Here is a 15,714-nt window from a genome sequence, read left to right on the forward strand (position 1 = left end):
CTTGGCCTCTCTAGGCACTCAAAAGGGAGGTGAGCAACAAACGCAGCGCTGCCAAACCTCTCAAGAACCCAAAAATGAAAGCCTGCAACGATAAATGTGGCAGAAACCGCACCCCCAGCTAATGAAGCTCTGTTACAGGCGTAACTGATGGGCACCCGGTGACAGCAGGCACACAGGAGGACGCTGCCAACCACCCACAGGCTTTGCAGGGCCGGCCTCTTCCTCCTCCTCCTTCCTCCTCCTCCTCCCCACTCCACCCGCCAGGCCCGAGGATGCCGAGGGGCAGCGGGCGTCCCCTCAGCGGGGCTGGGGCGGCCTGAGGCGGGGCCGGGGCCCTCCCTCCTTCCTTCCCTCCCGCTCCCCTTACCTGGTCCCGCGGGGCCGGGGCCGGGGCCGGGCCCCTCGGCACGCAGCGGGGAGAGCCGCGGGGCCGGGCGGGGAGCGGCGTGAGGCGCCTCGGGCCGCCCCGGTGGGGGCGGTGGCGAGGCCGGGCCCTGCCCGCCGGGGGCGGCTGAAGCGGGTGTGGAGGCGGCCCGGGGAGCCCCGGCGGGGGGGAGCTGAGGGAGTGAGCGTGGAAAGGCCCCAAGGCCTCAAAGTCCCCTCAGGACAGCTAAAAGAAGGAGTGCGTTAGGTGTGGTGGTGGTGGTGGTGGTTCCTGAAAGCGGTGCCGTTGTGGCTGGGTGACACCGCGACCTGGCCCCGTAACTCACAGTGCGGGGCTGGAGTGAAAGCTGCACCCCGAGCACCTCCGTCTGCTCTGCTCGGGGGAAATCCGAGTGCTCAGAGTAAAGCTGGGTGCCTGAATTTCCTCCTGGGGATCCTCCCCGTGCCTCTGCCCTCCAGCTATTCTCAAATGCAGTTGATATTCGTAACAAGCTAACACAAAGCCAGTTAACCAAGGTATGCAAATCCTTCTCAGCTGCTCATAGCGCAGGGAAGATTTCTAGAAAAGGAAGTTTCACTATCAGGATAAGGCAAGTTTACACCGAAATCACATGCTGCAACCACATGGACTATGATTCAGTCAGAAGAGACTTTCAGATGCAAATCTCTTAGTTCTTCCCTGTGAAAGAAATTTGGGAAATACCACTGGGGGGGACTCCTAGCTGACAACTAAAGGCAAAAAGAGGAGCTGGTGCCCTAGACGCTTCGCTTGGTTTGCTGCACTGCAGCACTTAGAGCAGCGTTTGCACCCAGGTAGCTTATGCCAGCCTGCAAGGTTATTTATCAGTGAGTGTCCAACCGAGCTCTGATACCTCCGTTAGTGCCACATGTGGAATAGCTGCCCTGGGTGATTGTCTCCCCCACATAATTGCAGATTACCAAATATAAAACTAACCAGAGCTGTATTAAATAATAGCTTGGAAAGTGGGGATATTCTGGGAACAAGGGAGAGCCCTCATTACGTAAGTGAACGCTGTAGTGCTTTGTTGCACTGCTAGAAGAAACATTGGAATTAATTCCTGAACTTTTTTTTTCTCCTCACATTGTTATGAATACATATTCATAACAATATTCATGTGTTTTCACAAAGAAAAAAGGAATATTCATCAACTCTGCTCACACAGCTGTGTGTGACTCAGCTTGTTTGCCTGGCTGATATAGCAACATGTATTCATTTCCATGTGTTCCCTTACTGTGCGCATGCTGGGTTTAGTGAAGATTTCCCAGCAAAGAATTCCATTAAACTTCTACATTTTTGTCTCAAAAGGACAATGTCAAGCAAAAGAGGAATAAACAAAGCATTTTTTGAGACTTCAGAAGGGCAACTTAATTTTAAAAAATATATATGTCCAAGAAAATAACTCTAAAAAGATGGCCAGGTCCAGGGATAGGATATATATTTATTCTTTATAGGGCTGATATACCAGATATGTATATGCACACAGGAAAAAAATAATCTTATAACTATGCAGTACTGTGAGGACACTATAAGTACCAAGCCTGTCGCTATTTGCACAACAGAGGCTAACAAAACCTGTTACCAAAAAAAAAAAAAAAAAAAGTACAAAATGATTGAGATAGCAAATTTTATTTTCAATCATCTTTGTGGTTAATTGAAAATAACAGGAAGTATTAAAGATATACTCAGAACACAAGAGATGTACACGGCATCCCTATGAAGGGCAGATAGCTGCTCAGTTTTCTTTACCGTTTCAGGCTCTGCTGTCTGTAACACAGCATACTTCAGCTCATTTGCTGCACGGGCAGAATCTTTTCACAGCTGTATACTAGCATATTCATGGGACCTGGAGACAGAGAACGACCATCTTCTGATGCCTAGCATTTTTAATAATAGAAATCCCATTCTTGGAAGCGTTATCTAAGAGGTTTCCTATGTTTATGTTCACGATTTCTTTCACCCTGTTTTATTTAATAAAATCATTTGTGGGCCAAATACTATTTTCAGTTCCACCCTGTAGCCTCACTGGAATCAGGATGCAAGACTGTTTCCAAGAAAATAATCTGATCCTTCACTTTGTCAAAAAAGTGACTTTGTTATTATTATTATTGTTTAAGGTTTTAATGGTTTAAATATGATGATGCAAAGGAAATTGTCATTAGAGAGAAGAAAATATAGGCCTGATGGAGCCAATTGCCATGAGTTTGTTTTAGAGTATCCTTCTGGCTTATTGCCACACATCACTGGAGTGTCGTTGGATAAACCACTAGCCAAGTGAATGCTTCCACCTTCCAATCTGCAAAGAGGGAGCACCATTTGTTTCCTTTTGTAAACCACTTAGATCTCACCAGATGAAAAGCATCACGTGCAGTTTAGTAATGCTGTCACAGCACAAGAAAATGGCTCGTTTAGCAGTGTGGGTGTACAATTACTTGTGTATGCGCCATGGTACCTGCACGTGTAACCTCTTTAACAGCTAGGATGTTAATAAGATTTGGCAATAAGATTGTGGAAGAGGAACATGATGTCAGTTCTATTAAAGTTATTTTTAAGACTTCCAATTTAAATATCAAGATCCACTTATGCGAGTAGGAAGACTTGCCCTATTAATACTTTCAGAATCACATGTAATGTCTTTTCATTTCCACTTCCTTCTCTTTACTTCTCTATGCTGCAAATGTATTTGTAGATGCTCTGAATGCAGAGTCATCAAGGGCCCGTATTAACTAACGAGTCTGTGTGGAAAGTGTGATCTGGCTTAGTTTGTAGGGCTTGAAATATTTGCTTTCATTGCTTTATAATTAGGGCTGCTAAAAGTCATGGCAAGTTAATCTGGCACAGACAGTTTCTACCAGGATGTGAGCTAATCTTTCAAGAAGTTTTAAAAATAGCTCTGGACGTGGCATTTTTAAGCTTTCAGAATACGGAGAGGTGCAAGTTAATCATTTCAGAAAGACTGATGTTACACCCATGGGACAGTATCTGTTTCGGGATGAAGGGGCACTGTGTGCCACTAACCTACAAGGCCTCCTTTCTGTGCAGTTAGCTCACTCCTTCACTTCAGCCTTGAGAGTTCTCAAAAGTATTACACCTCTATCTTAAAAGGTGCTGAATTACAGAAAGAAACTAAAGATAAGTTTTTGGTACTTTCCAAACTAGAGATATTTCCTCTGGTAAATTTCCCCCATATGAGATCAGTTAACCAAAAACAGGATGTGGCTCAGAGAGAGACCAAAATTTGAAGCTTAACTTCATTGTAGAGCCATTTCACCAATGCTAGCATTGCAGAGCACTGTGTTACTATTTAAGGTGAATGATCACTTACACATCCCAGAAAACAAAAAAAGATCATGAGGGAATATATTTGATTTCAGTATTTTCCTTTTGAAGGCATCCCTGAGCTTGAGCTTTTTAATTAAACAGTTATTAGTGTATTTACAAATGGAATTTAGGCTCAGATGCTATCTGTTTTAAGTGCAAGCAGTATTTTCAGGGCTGAGAATCTCATTTCAGACAGAAAAAAAAAAATGCTGCAGATAGGGGTGTCTCACTCAGTGAAAACACAATTTTCAGTTAGTATAAATGATCTGGAAATGTGTATGTATTCTAGGAACCCTGAAAAACTGGTAAAACACAGGAATGAAAACTTGTTAATAAAGAAGATCCAGCCCTGGTGAGATGCAGTACTTCCAGGAACTGGAGCTGAGTGCTCCAAGTCAAGATCCCTGGCTGTCCATAACACTGATACTAGTTTGTTCTTTATCTTCTATGCTATTAATTCTTTCCAGACTTTAGCAACCCACGCAGTAGGAGTACAACAAAGTTGTAAAATTTCATCAATTTATCTTCAAGACTTTCAAATAAAAACATGAAGAGTCGTGAAATTTGATTTATTGTTATTCTCAGCAAACTTGACAGCTTTGCCACAATTCAATCTTGTCTCCAATAAAAGATTTTAAATGTTTTTCTTGTATCTGCCTGAGCCCACTACCAGTTTAAGCTCTGCTTCATTATGGTGATATCCTGAGGACCTAGTCCAACTCATATTACAGGAGATGGAAAGTTTCCCATTAAATTCCATAAAAGCTGGACTGTAATCCTCAAAGAGACATTGGGAATCATTTTTTTTTTTCCTTTATCCCCACTTTGCCTCAAAATTTTTCCAGATCATATTCTTTGTAGCATAGTATTATCATCGGCTTCCTAGTAGTTCTAGTACTTTTTTTTTTTTTTTCTCCAAACAATAGATGTTCTGGAATAACTCTTCAGCATTTGTCAGGAAAAAAAAAAAAAAAAAAAAAAAGAACTACCCATAAAATTGGGCATTATACAAGCCAAGGAATCCCATTGAACAGAAAAGGGTAGAAAAATGTTTCTCTTCTTGTCCCTGATAGTTTCCTGTAAGCAATACTACTTCAGCATAAAAACATCATGAAAAGATTACTGAGCCTGATATTAGGCAACCTAATTATGCAGGCCTCTTTCACATTACGAAGCTTCATGGTGGTATACCTGTCTCAGTCACTACGTTTCTGCAGCGGGACAGACGGCGGGTATAGATGTGTGAAGCTGACATGGAACAGTTTATGACAGTTTCATTAGATTAAGCTCTGCTTTCTGTTGCAGCCTGTCTACATCAAGGGCTTATGCTGGTACTTGTGGTTTTGCTTCTGTTTCTCTTAACATACACAGAGTCTGATCTAAACTGGAAAATTCTTAGCTGCTTATTTCCATTCTTACTGCTTTGGAGAGAACTCTGGGAATGGGAGCTGTGCCCAGCGGGAAGCCTGCCAAAACACTCTTCCAATGCTCTGGATGTAACATGAAAAAACAAGCTAAGATTCAACATCTTTTGACTATAAAGCAGCTGGCAAAATGTGGATACGCTATTGATAGCTCAGTTCACTTGTACAGTGTGTTACAGAAACTATATAATTATCAGAAAATGTGGTATATTTGAGTGGGACTAATTAGTGGAAAAAAAACGTGTTTTTTTTTTTCTTTCTTTCTTGTTAAAGAAGAGATTTCTTTAATAATGTCTTCATTAATTTGCATTAATGAGAGGAATAGAGGGAATATTGAAGACTATGGTAAATTTTCCGTAACCCTGCCAGAAGTTACTCATTTTGTTAATAAGAGCACCTTCATCCTAAAAGATGATCTTTATACACGTAATAGAAGCAGAAAGAGACTTACTATCCACTAATTTGCATTTCTCTTCCACTGAGACCATAATTAACTTTGCTGTTGGAAAGTGACTAACAGCACGAGGCTTATTTTTGCAATAGCATTTTTCAGCATGGTTCATAAACCTGAATAATTTCTATACCACCACTTACAATGTCTATTTGTGCCTGTATTTTATAGGCAAGAAACCTGGGGAACACAGAATTTCCAAGCTTTATCCAAGGTTTCACAGTAGGAAAATGGTATTCTACAGAGAAGCAAACCTCCCATCAAAACACTGCTGCAGAAAGAAAACTCCTGAGCGTTCACAAAACAAAATGTCTTTAAAGAGAAATCTGAAAGAGAAAGAAAATTATATTGTAAACAGAGGAGACGCCTGAATGAAAGAGTAAAGTTGGAAGTGGGAGAAAGCCGGCTAAGAGAAAGACAGGTCTATATTCTGAACAGACAGAGGCAAGCAGGCTTAGCGCTTAAATTCTGGAATAGAAAGAGTCCTCTCATGAAGCCAAGTATCTTGGCAGCTTTGCCAGAGATGGGACTCCAAAATCACATCATCACATACAAGTTCCCAGCAGCGTCCTTGGAATTCAGCCAAGAAAACAAACCTTGAAACTCTCTGTCGAATATATGCATCACAAATTGGATGTTGAAACCCCACAGCAAGTGAATGGGGCACAAAGTGATTAGGAAATGAATGCTCCCATCTGTTCATGCTCAGTAACAATGGGTCATCCTGGAAGAAATTGCAGATTGGTTTCATAGTGCAATGGTTCAGAATTGTGAAAATTTTCACAAGCTGAAGTTGAATTTTCTTTGTGACAAGATACATACAGGATGGAAATTCAGCATTTTTTAATCTGGTTATCTAAAATCACATCTAAAATTTTCCATTACCATGATTTTTTTTTTTTTTTTTTGCTTCAAAGCCCAGGCCTGGCCGGCAGAGTCCTGAGCTGGACTGCCCTCTGCCTCGCCCCAGAGCAGTTCTGTTCAGAACTGGACACCAAAATCAGCTGGGGCATTGCTTACCCGGGGCAAATGGCCAACAGACACAATGAAGTGATGCACAGTAGCATAGGTTTCTAAGAACTTGCTTTAAATTCACATGGGTTTAAGAACCTTCCCAAGTTTCTGGTATTAATCCATTTTACTCCTTTAAATTGCATCAGAGATTAATTTGACCCCTCAAGTTTCCATGGGAAGTTTTTGATCCTAGCTCAGTTTTGAGATTCCTGACCAAAACAGAAGCTTGGCTGATCCTGCCAGGCTTCTTCAGTGCCATACAGACACTGTGAAATGGTGAAGTTATTAGCTTTGATAGGAAGCCACAAGTGACACTAGGGACATAAAGAAGATTCCCCCATCAGCCTGGGTTGAACAGTTTTACATAACCACAAGTTCGGTGAGGTTCATGGACACCGAAGTTTGAAATACTGAAAATATTGAAAACATTGACAATATATCTCTGTTTGCATGTATTTGGTGCAGAGGAAAACATGCACTGCCTTTTCAGTCACTATGTACACAAAGAGGTTCATCCCAGGAGCTGAAATCTTTGCCACAAATATATCTCCAGATTTCTCTTGTCAGTGGGAGTAAATGCTTGTACAAGAGCCTGAGCACCCTGGGCAGCTCAAAATGAGCCATGCCGAGGTGGCAGCAGTCAGTATGCCCTTCCCTGCCCCTCCTGCCCCTGCTGTGAGCAAGAGCAGCACTTTCACTAGCTGACTTCCACCCAAAGATCCCAAAGCACTTTGCAAATATTAACAAATGGTACCTCTGCCAAGGTACATTTCCATGTAGCACGGAAAAAGGAGACACATAAGAAAGCTGAAAGTCCACAGGCTTCAAAATAACTTCTCGTACCTAGTGTACAGGCTCGGGTGCTCAGTTAAAGGCATGTGCAACTTGGTGTTCTTGAGTGTTGAGAATTTGTACCCTAAATTGAAGTAGAAGTGTAGATGTTCAACACCCGTGAAAAGTGGGTCCACAGAGTCAATTCTTCAGAGAGTCTAAAGTCTAGAGTAATTATTACCTCAGATGGTACTCTAAAACTGTTGCTGCACATGGCGTGATGCATGTTTGGTGAAAGTTTAGTGAAATTCAGGACCAAAATGGACCTCCTGACTTTCAGTTCCCTTTCAAAAGTATTTATCTAGAGGTCAACCCACATTTGCACTGAAAGAAACTACAAATGCTACTTAATTCCTCAGTATGTACTGTTCTAATATAACAAAACTAACTGGAGCTAGAAACAAAATACCTTTCAATATCACAAAGACTGGTGGCTCCAAACTTTGGGAATTACAGGAATGGTGGAAACGAATACCTATTCCTACCTAGCTGTCAGTGCATGTGTCTGAATATTTTCTAGGACCCTGCAGCAGTAAGCTTTTGTGGAAAATTTTATGATTTGGGCAGTGAAAATGACATTTTTATGGCATATTGCTTTTTATAAATAATGAAGGAAAACTGGCTAATCAGACTCTGGCAGAGACAGACAATACAGGCACGTAGTAAGTGCAACTCTTCAGTTACAGCTGCAGTTTATGCCCAGTCTGTCAGCAGAACTAACATTTATGTCTATACATTGTAAATCACCTTTCAGCAGGTATAAACTGGCATAGAGAAATGTGAATCTCTATGTGTGGGGGGGTGAGATGTTTATAAAATATTTTCTCTTTGATTTTTTTTTTTTTTGTGAATTGGTAAAAGAAATACTACATCTACAAAACTGGATATCAAGTATAAAAAGTATAGCTTCTCCAAAATAATTGTAACACTGATTTGCGTTAGCCAAGGATGTGCTCTATAGCCTCACAGTATAAATTGCAGAGAACATATAATAGCCAGTGGAAAGAATGCGCTGTTGAGGTTACTCTTGTAAAGCCAAATTAGACAATACAAGTCCATGACAGGGCTCCTCGAAACCAGCTTGCAGTGTACTACATCCAAACTCTAAGCCTCTCTCTGTTTCTTTTGGAGAACTTTTTACCGGCGCCAGCGGGGCTGCTGTCATTAAGAGAAAACTGATTTTCCATTGTAAACCCCAATTTTTGTCGTTGTCTCAGCTGTTTTTAAAGTGCATCAAATATAACTTTTTGATTGCTTTCCTTAAGATAGAAATTGACAGCTTAGTTATCAAGTAGCACATAAAGGAAGCATAGTCTGAACCACAGCACCTGAGGGATAATCTGCATTTCATGGCTTCTAGCACGGGTACATACAACTACTTTATGAATAAGCACCTGTGTGTAACAGATACTTCCTGGGATAGAAAAGAAAGGGCTGAATACAGAAACCTTTAATCAAGATTTCTCTGCTATTGTTTTCTAAACTTGAATGTTCTTTTTATGAAAGTTGTGGGGTTTAATTCTGTACAGCGTTTTCCAGGAAATCAGTTGCTGCTTAAACACGTATTCAAATTCCAAGTTCATTCAGAATTTGAAAAGCAAAATTTAACACGAGCAATGGAATTTTGTAATGACCCAGCAATTGGCAAAACCAAACTCTTGGTTCCCAGGAGAATGAAAGAGCCAAACCCAGATATTTCTCCTAATTAGAGGTGAAAACATTATTAAATATCTTAAAAATTGAAAGCATATGTAGCTCCTATAAGGTGGTTTTTTTACTGGAAAATAACTGATGGCCATGCCAAATTTCAGTGTGTTCTCGTGTAAGAATTCAGCGGGAGATTAAGAACACATTTTGCTAGGAGACATGCGTAAACACTAACATTTACATAGACTGTAAATAAGGCTCTGTAGGTAGGGTCAAATGAGAACTCGCAATGGATGAACACCAAGTTGGCAGCCCTCAGAAAGAGAATGATTTTTTAAATTACAAAATAATATTCACTCAAATGAAAAAATGGATTTCCCTAGTATGTGTTCACTCATCTCTTCTGTCATTTCTACACCCATACTATAAATGAATCTACTGACAGGGTTGTTTGTGGAAAGTTTGAGATTACTTATGGAAAGAGATTTTTGAACTTGAAGTCTTACTAAGGATTAGATCCCAGGGTTTTTTATTTCTCCATCCAGTGCAGGATCCCACCTACAGACTCTGAAAAGAGGCTGTGCCTATATTGAACACTTCTATTGCTATAAAGAGAGATAAATTAATTTCAGTGCAATATCCTGGCTTTTCTTTGCCCAAATACACTGAGGAAACACCTCAGCATGATGAAATGAATATTTCTCCTCTTCCAGATGATTTCAGATTGTGTTTACTGTCATAACAAAATAAAAATGATGTGATAACTTGGACTTGCATCTTACTGGCTCACATAAGCAATTCTGTTTTTCACATGATATGTTTTGAAGTCAGCCAAGAAAGAATGATGGCAATCACTTAAATATAAAAAGTGACAGCTTTATACAGGGACTTAGCATTCCTCTCCTAAAACTGTAGGGTATTCCTAACTCAAAAGAGTTTTCACAGAGCACTGATCTGGCTCAGGCTACTTAGGCTTTCTGATATATCCAGAAAGTTGTATTCACAGATCATTTCTGCACTGCTAGTAAAGCAACAGCCAGAGAATGGCACCATTTGGCTCTTTTCCTAAATTAGTCACAGTAGTTAGATGCAGCACAGCAGCTTTCATGACCAGACCTAAAAAGTGAATGTTTCATGTGTCACTGTGCATAATAGGGTGGAATTGGTCTGTTCAATCATTTATTAGCTTGGATCAATTAGACAAATTTCTGGTTGCAATGAAGAGGGAAATCATTTTGTTGCACTCATCTATCTAGAAAAATCAATGAAATAGAAATGGAAACTTATGGAAAAATACTTAAATAAAGAACTAAAAGGCTTATTTAGTAATAACCCTTACAGTTGTTATCTCTGGAATTCATCTAATTCATGTCTTACATATCTGCCAAGAGTATTCAAGGAGAATCACGTTAGAATGCCATCTGGTGAATTTTCTTATTCAGAGACTGATCTGGGAAATGTATTAAAAAGGAACAAAAGTATAACAACCAAACTCATTTCACTGACTTCAGTGGGCCCTACTTTTAGAGATTATCTGTGCATATCACTAGAAGCAACTCTGAAGTTTGTTCTGGAGACTACTTCAACTGTAACATGCTATTATGCCAATAAATGAATTTTAGAAAAAGCCTGTTTACACATGGCCCTTGGCATCTTGCCAGAACTGACAGACTCCAGGTTAGCCATCGCTGTTCTAAGAGAAGTGAGAATAAATTTGGATGGAGTACATAGCTCTCTGGACAAGTGCATTAATATGGAGGCAGACCAGTAAGCTCACACAGGGACACTGGACTCGGGATAGAATACAAAAGAATAGTAGCCAAACGCATGTTTCTCCAGAACCACTAAAGCTATTAGCCTATGACTCAAAGCCTGGAACATTTGGAGACTTGCACACCATGTATATAAACAACCAAGGAATAGAAAAACACTGTGTACAATTCAGATATAAAAGGGCCTTTCTGATGTCCAGAATCCCCAGTAAGTACAGAATGTGTTTTGAAATAATTTCCATTTCATAATACAGATGAGTCATCTAAGCAGTGATTTTTCCAGGAATTTCTATTTTTTCTGAGATTAATCCTGTGAGTTGCTGCGTACCTCAGGGCTCTCTGACTGCAAATCACTAAGATTAGCATGGCAGTAGATTCTAAAATCAATCCCGTGCTACTTCCATTTTTTCCTGTCTTACTGATTAGATCCAATGGAATTTTCCTGTGTCAAATAGATGAAGAAATAGATGTACCTTTCCCCCATGGTTTTCATATGAAAGCCAGGCAATGCCACATGAGAAAGATAAATCTTTCAACATCAGTATGTACATATGTACACAAACCTCCATACTGCACATGGTTAAATGTCTAAATACACACACACATAAAATACACGTTTAAAATATGTTGGCAATCTTGTAATGATCTCTATCTAATGGATAGATAATACTGGATAGAAGCAGCAACAACAAATAAGATTGAAGATAATTATCAAGTCAGTCGATTTTAAAAAAATAAGTATAGCATTTTTATACAGTAATTTAAAATTAATTTGTTAGATCTTCAGGAACAATACAAACTCTTTGGGGTCTGTCTCACTGAAATAATCAATAGAACTGAAATTTCACAAGTCATGTCTGAAAACAAGACGTGCTCCTTGTCATGTAAAGCTTTTATGTAAAGTACAGTTCAGAAGTAAAAATGCTTACAGGCAGACTGCCTAAACAACCTCACTGAGCATTTAAGTGTACTTCACTCTGCAGTTTGAGTTTATATCCAGATATTATTGGATAGTGTTATCTTATGCTTCTTAGAAAAGTTTAGAAGATTAAAAAAGTACTCACAGAGCCAAAATTAAAAAGTGCATCTGTGACCTTCTTCTTTCCACATATTAATCACTCTGGACTGAAGATACTCCTAAGAGAGAGGAAAAACTGTGATGTTGAAGTTCTTGGCCATGCTGCTTTTGGGCAACTAGTCAATAAAAATACAAATATGTGCAACTGTACTTTGTATCAAATTATTTTCTCAGTTTTACTGGGAACTAAGCTGATTTGTGCCAGCAGCTGTGAGAATGTAATGTAATTTGGCCCTTCATCTGCCACTTTCCTGGAGGCAAGGCAGGCTTTTTAACTGTCCAATTCAGTCATCAAGTGCCAAAATAGCATTTGTTGTAAATCTACCAATCTACCTATGTTGCAGTAGACATTGGTTCAGTCTACTATGTTTTAAAATACAAATGAATGGCACAAATATTATTTGGGAACTCTTTTTTTTTATTATTTTGGACAAGAACATAGAGAGTATAAATATAGCACTAGTTAATATCAGGAAAAGACAATGGAACATCCACAAAGAGGTATTCCAGAGAAAAGTGTAAAAAAGGAAAACCTAAGGAATAAAACTTTTGGTTTTTTTACTTTTTTTCTTTTTTTTTTTTTTTTCTGCACAGACAGTAGATGAACTGGCTGCTTTCATTTGCAAAGTCATACAAACATAATTTTATAACAGCAGACAAAGATTATCCACAGCAGAAGAGGAAGACATTCTCCACACATATGCAACCTCTGACTTGTCCGCTGTGACAGAGAAGAAGGCGACCACTGCAATGTGCAATAGCCACTAGATGTAAGGATAAAGCCATCTGAACAGTGCAGGTTTTGCAAATATTGTGTAAACATCCCATCTAAAGTCAGTGCAGTTTTGTTTGCAGTGACTGATGTGTACCTTATGAATATAGAATTACCTTAATAACAAGATGACACAGGACAGACAGGTACCTGTGCTGGATTCTGCAGAAACATTTTGCACGGAGGACAAATGTATACGTTAGAAGAAGCATTATTCCTATCCTTTTCCATGGCTTATACACTAATCCTTAGGCACTTACGCACCATATCTTCCAAACACAGAGGTGTTGTAGCATGTTCTCTTATGAAGATAAACAGAAAACTTTGCGTTTCCCCCAAAAATACAGTCTCAGGGGAGCTGCCTCAGAATCTTGTTCGTGTAAATCCTCCAGTGCTCCAGGTTTACAGCAGAATTAGAGATTTCAAGACTGAAGAGACAGGCTGATGGAGGGTAAGAGTAAAATGAAAGCATTACAAAGACTTGATATGCTGAACTCCTACTGGTTTAGAAACAAGCTGCCCTTTTATGGCTTTTTGTTTTATTATTTTTCATTTCCCTAATTTTTGTTCCCCATATCTACTTCATACAGGTTATATTAGTTTACATGCTGCTTCCCTGGTCTGCTACCGCACATATTTTGCTTCCAGTATTTTTTAGCATTGCAAGATTTCTTCATGCAAAAGAATTACTTTAGGCATCTCTACTTGTACTTTTACATTTCTTTTAGTGGAAGGCTAATAATTCTGAGAAATTCACAGTGCCATTATCAGTACAATATACCCAGTGGTAAGAACCTTTTGAAGTGAGCTGACCTTATAAAATTAAACCGCAGCGTAGCCTAGTCTGTTGAAATATCACAAAGCGTATATGCTAAAATCATAGAATCTAGGAAATTCTAATATGAAGAAATCTCCTGCTTGATACAAATGTTTTAATTTGTAGCTTAAGTTTCACTCAGTACATGCTACCATGTACATGCACTTGCTAGACAATGCCCAGGTTAGTTTGGGGAAAGGAGGACTTTCTCAGGCTGAATTCTGAATTTCCTTATTTCTGTGGTTTTAAACTGCATTTATTTGATTATCTCTCTAAAAGGCAGGAAGCAGCACTGAAGTACATTTCCTATTCTCAGTTCTCACATACTGCATTTCTCCATGGGGAGTAATTTTGCTATCCTTAAAATGCGTGCAGCATCCTGACCAACTGGCTGTATCGCTGCTTGCAGACACTCATGCTCACAACTCTGTGCTGGTCAGAGGATACTTTGCACCCTCTTTATCACACAGTCCTGAATATGAAACCATCTCCATCAAATCTAAAATTTGGCCAAGAATCTGAGAGATTATGGGGTGGCTCCTGTCTTGCAGGTGAGCTTCACTGACTAAGAGTTTGGGTGAGATTATTTTTTTTCTGCTAGCAGTCAGGAAATCAACATTGTGGCACTATACAGTAAGGTACTTCTTTTTTTTTTATTCACTAGGCATTTTCAGTAATTGAACATTTGAAAAATGTCTTTCAGAAGTTCTTTTTAGGACATGAGGGGGTAACATACTAATGTTTATAGGACCTACATTAAAACTATGTTCTTGCGCTCCCTCTACTGTTTCTGTCAGAGCGGCAATCTGGGAGTGTTTCAAAAGCTGTGTATATTCCTTTGTATAAGACATAATACCTAAATTAAAAAAGGGGAGCAATTTCTTATGGCAAAATATTTTCAAAAATTAAGAAGCATAGTGAAAAAAACAAGTACAAACTGTACTATCTATCTGGAAAATAAGCTTTTATGCACGGTTCAATGCCATGGTCATAGCTGGGATGTCTGTTCCATTAAGAATACTAGCAAAGTATAATTCCATGTGAGTTTTAAATATTATTGTAATACAAGTTATAGTATTGTGACTTATTATCATAATTGCTCAAACAAGTCTTACCAAGACTGCAGGGTTTATATCCAAAATGTGGTCTTCCTAAAAGAGAACCTGTGAACAGTTTTTAAAATAATATATTTTCTCTACACAGATGAATAACATACCAATGTTATCAGAAAAAAACAAAAAACAAAAAACAACAACAACAAAAAACAACAACCACTATCAAATACAAAAACTTCAAAAGTATTCAAAATTGGTTGAAATACATCATATACGATATGATAAACAACATCTTGAAAGAGGACTTACCAAATTGGTTAACGACTGAAATTCTTAGCACACCATCAGCAAGGGGAAACACTAGATTTGATCTCTCTCAGAGTGGGGTTCCCCTGTATCACATGCTTGGTTTTTCATTGTAGAAACATGACTATTTTCTTTTTCATCTTGATTTAACACTGCTGTCTTATAATCATGAGACTAACAATGTTTGCCTTATTTTAAAGGTCCTGTGTGAGCTTATTACTCGGAAGTATTAAGGGTTTTATAAAAAAAAGTTTGTTCTTGCAGCACACCTACATAGCACTTAAGAAAAATGTTTTTTTCTCATCAGACAAACTGTCGTGGCATGTTCAAATCACTCCAACGGCTCTTCTCAAAAAAAATCCTTAGAAAACTATTAATTCCTCTGAATACATCACTGACACTTCACAAATTAATCATAACTGCTGTGCAGATTCAACAGACTTGGAAGTTCTCCCTTTCATATACAAATGAGATTTTAAAAAGCTTCTAATTAAATGTTTTGCTTATTCAGAGAATTTTACATGCCAAAATGCTTTACAAATGACAGAATCTTCAATGAATGTAAGTATCACTTCAAAAATGAAATGCTGCCAGGTATGGTGAAGATTTTTCAGTTTGTTTAGTTATAAAAAGTGAAGAGTTGCCTGTAACTGAATATGAACATGTTTCCAGTATGTTTTCTTTCCATTGCAGGGAGTGGGAGTTGTTTGAGTTGCACTGCAGTATTTCAATGCACTGTTAAAATAAATTTTTGCATTTCAAACATGAAGAAACTAAAATTTCTTAACTTAGTAAATCTTCAGGATCATTTAGTTTAAAAATT

General features: G+C 38.9%; 1 protein-coding gene across 8 annotated transcripts in view; it reads right to left on the reverse strand.

Annotated features, from left to right (window-relative positions):
- Nucleotides 1-13,146, reverse strand: part of TRAF1 (TNF receptor associated factor 1) — a 28,748-nt gene extending 15,602 nt beyond the window's left edge. For 3 of the 8 annotated variants that reach the window (XM_068656793.1, XM_068656799.1, XM_068656791.1), the window contains exons 1-2: nucleotides 12,830-12,985; nucleotides 11,928-12,000 (exon numbers count right to left, since the gene is read on the reverse strand). In XM_068656793.1, coding sequence (XP_068512894.1) covers nucleotides 11,928-11,950 — 23 coding nt within the window. In that variant the 5' untranslated portion in view covers nucleotides 11,951-12,000; nucleotides 12,830-12,985. Of the gene's footprint in view, nucleotides 1-367; nucleotides 523-11,927; nucleotides 12,001-12,829 lie in introns of those variants that run through there. The other 5 variants (XM_068656794.1, XM_068656792.1, XM_068656795.1 and 2 more) reach the window with 4 other exon arrangements.
- Nucleotides 13,147-15,714: the final 2,568 nt, after the last annotated feature.

This window comes from Anas acuta, chromosome 20, assembly GCF_963932015.1.
Source record: "Anas acuta chromosome 20, bAnaAcu1.1, whole genome shotgun sequence".
NCBI lineage: Eukaryota > Metazoa > Chordata > Aves > Anseriformes > Anatidae > Anas > Anas acuta.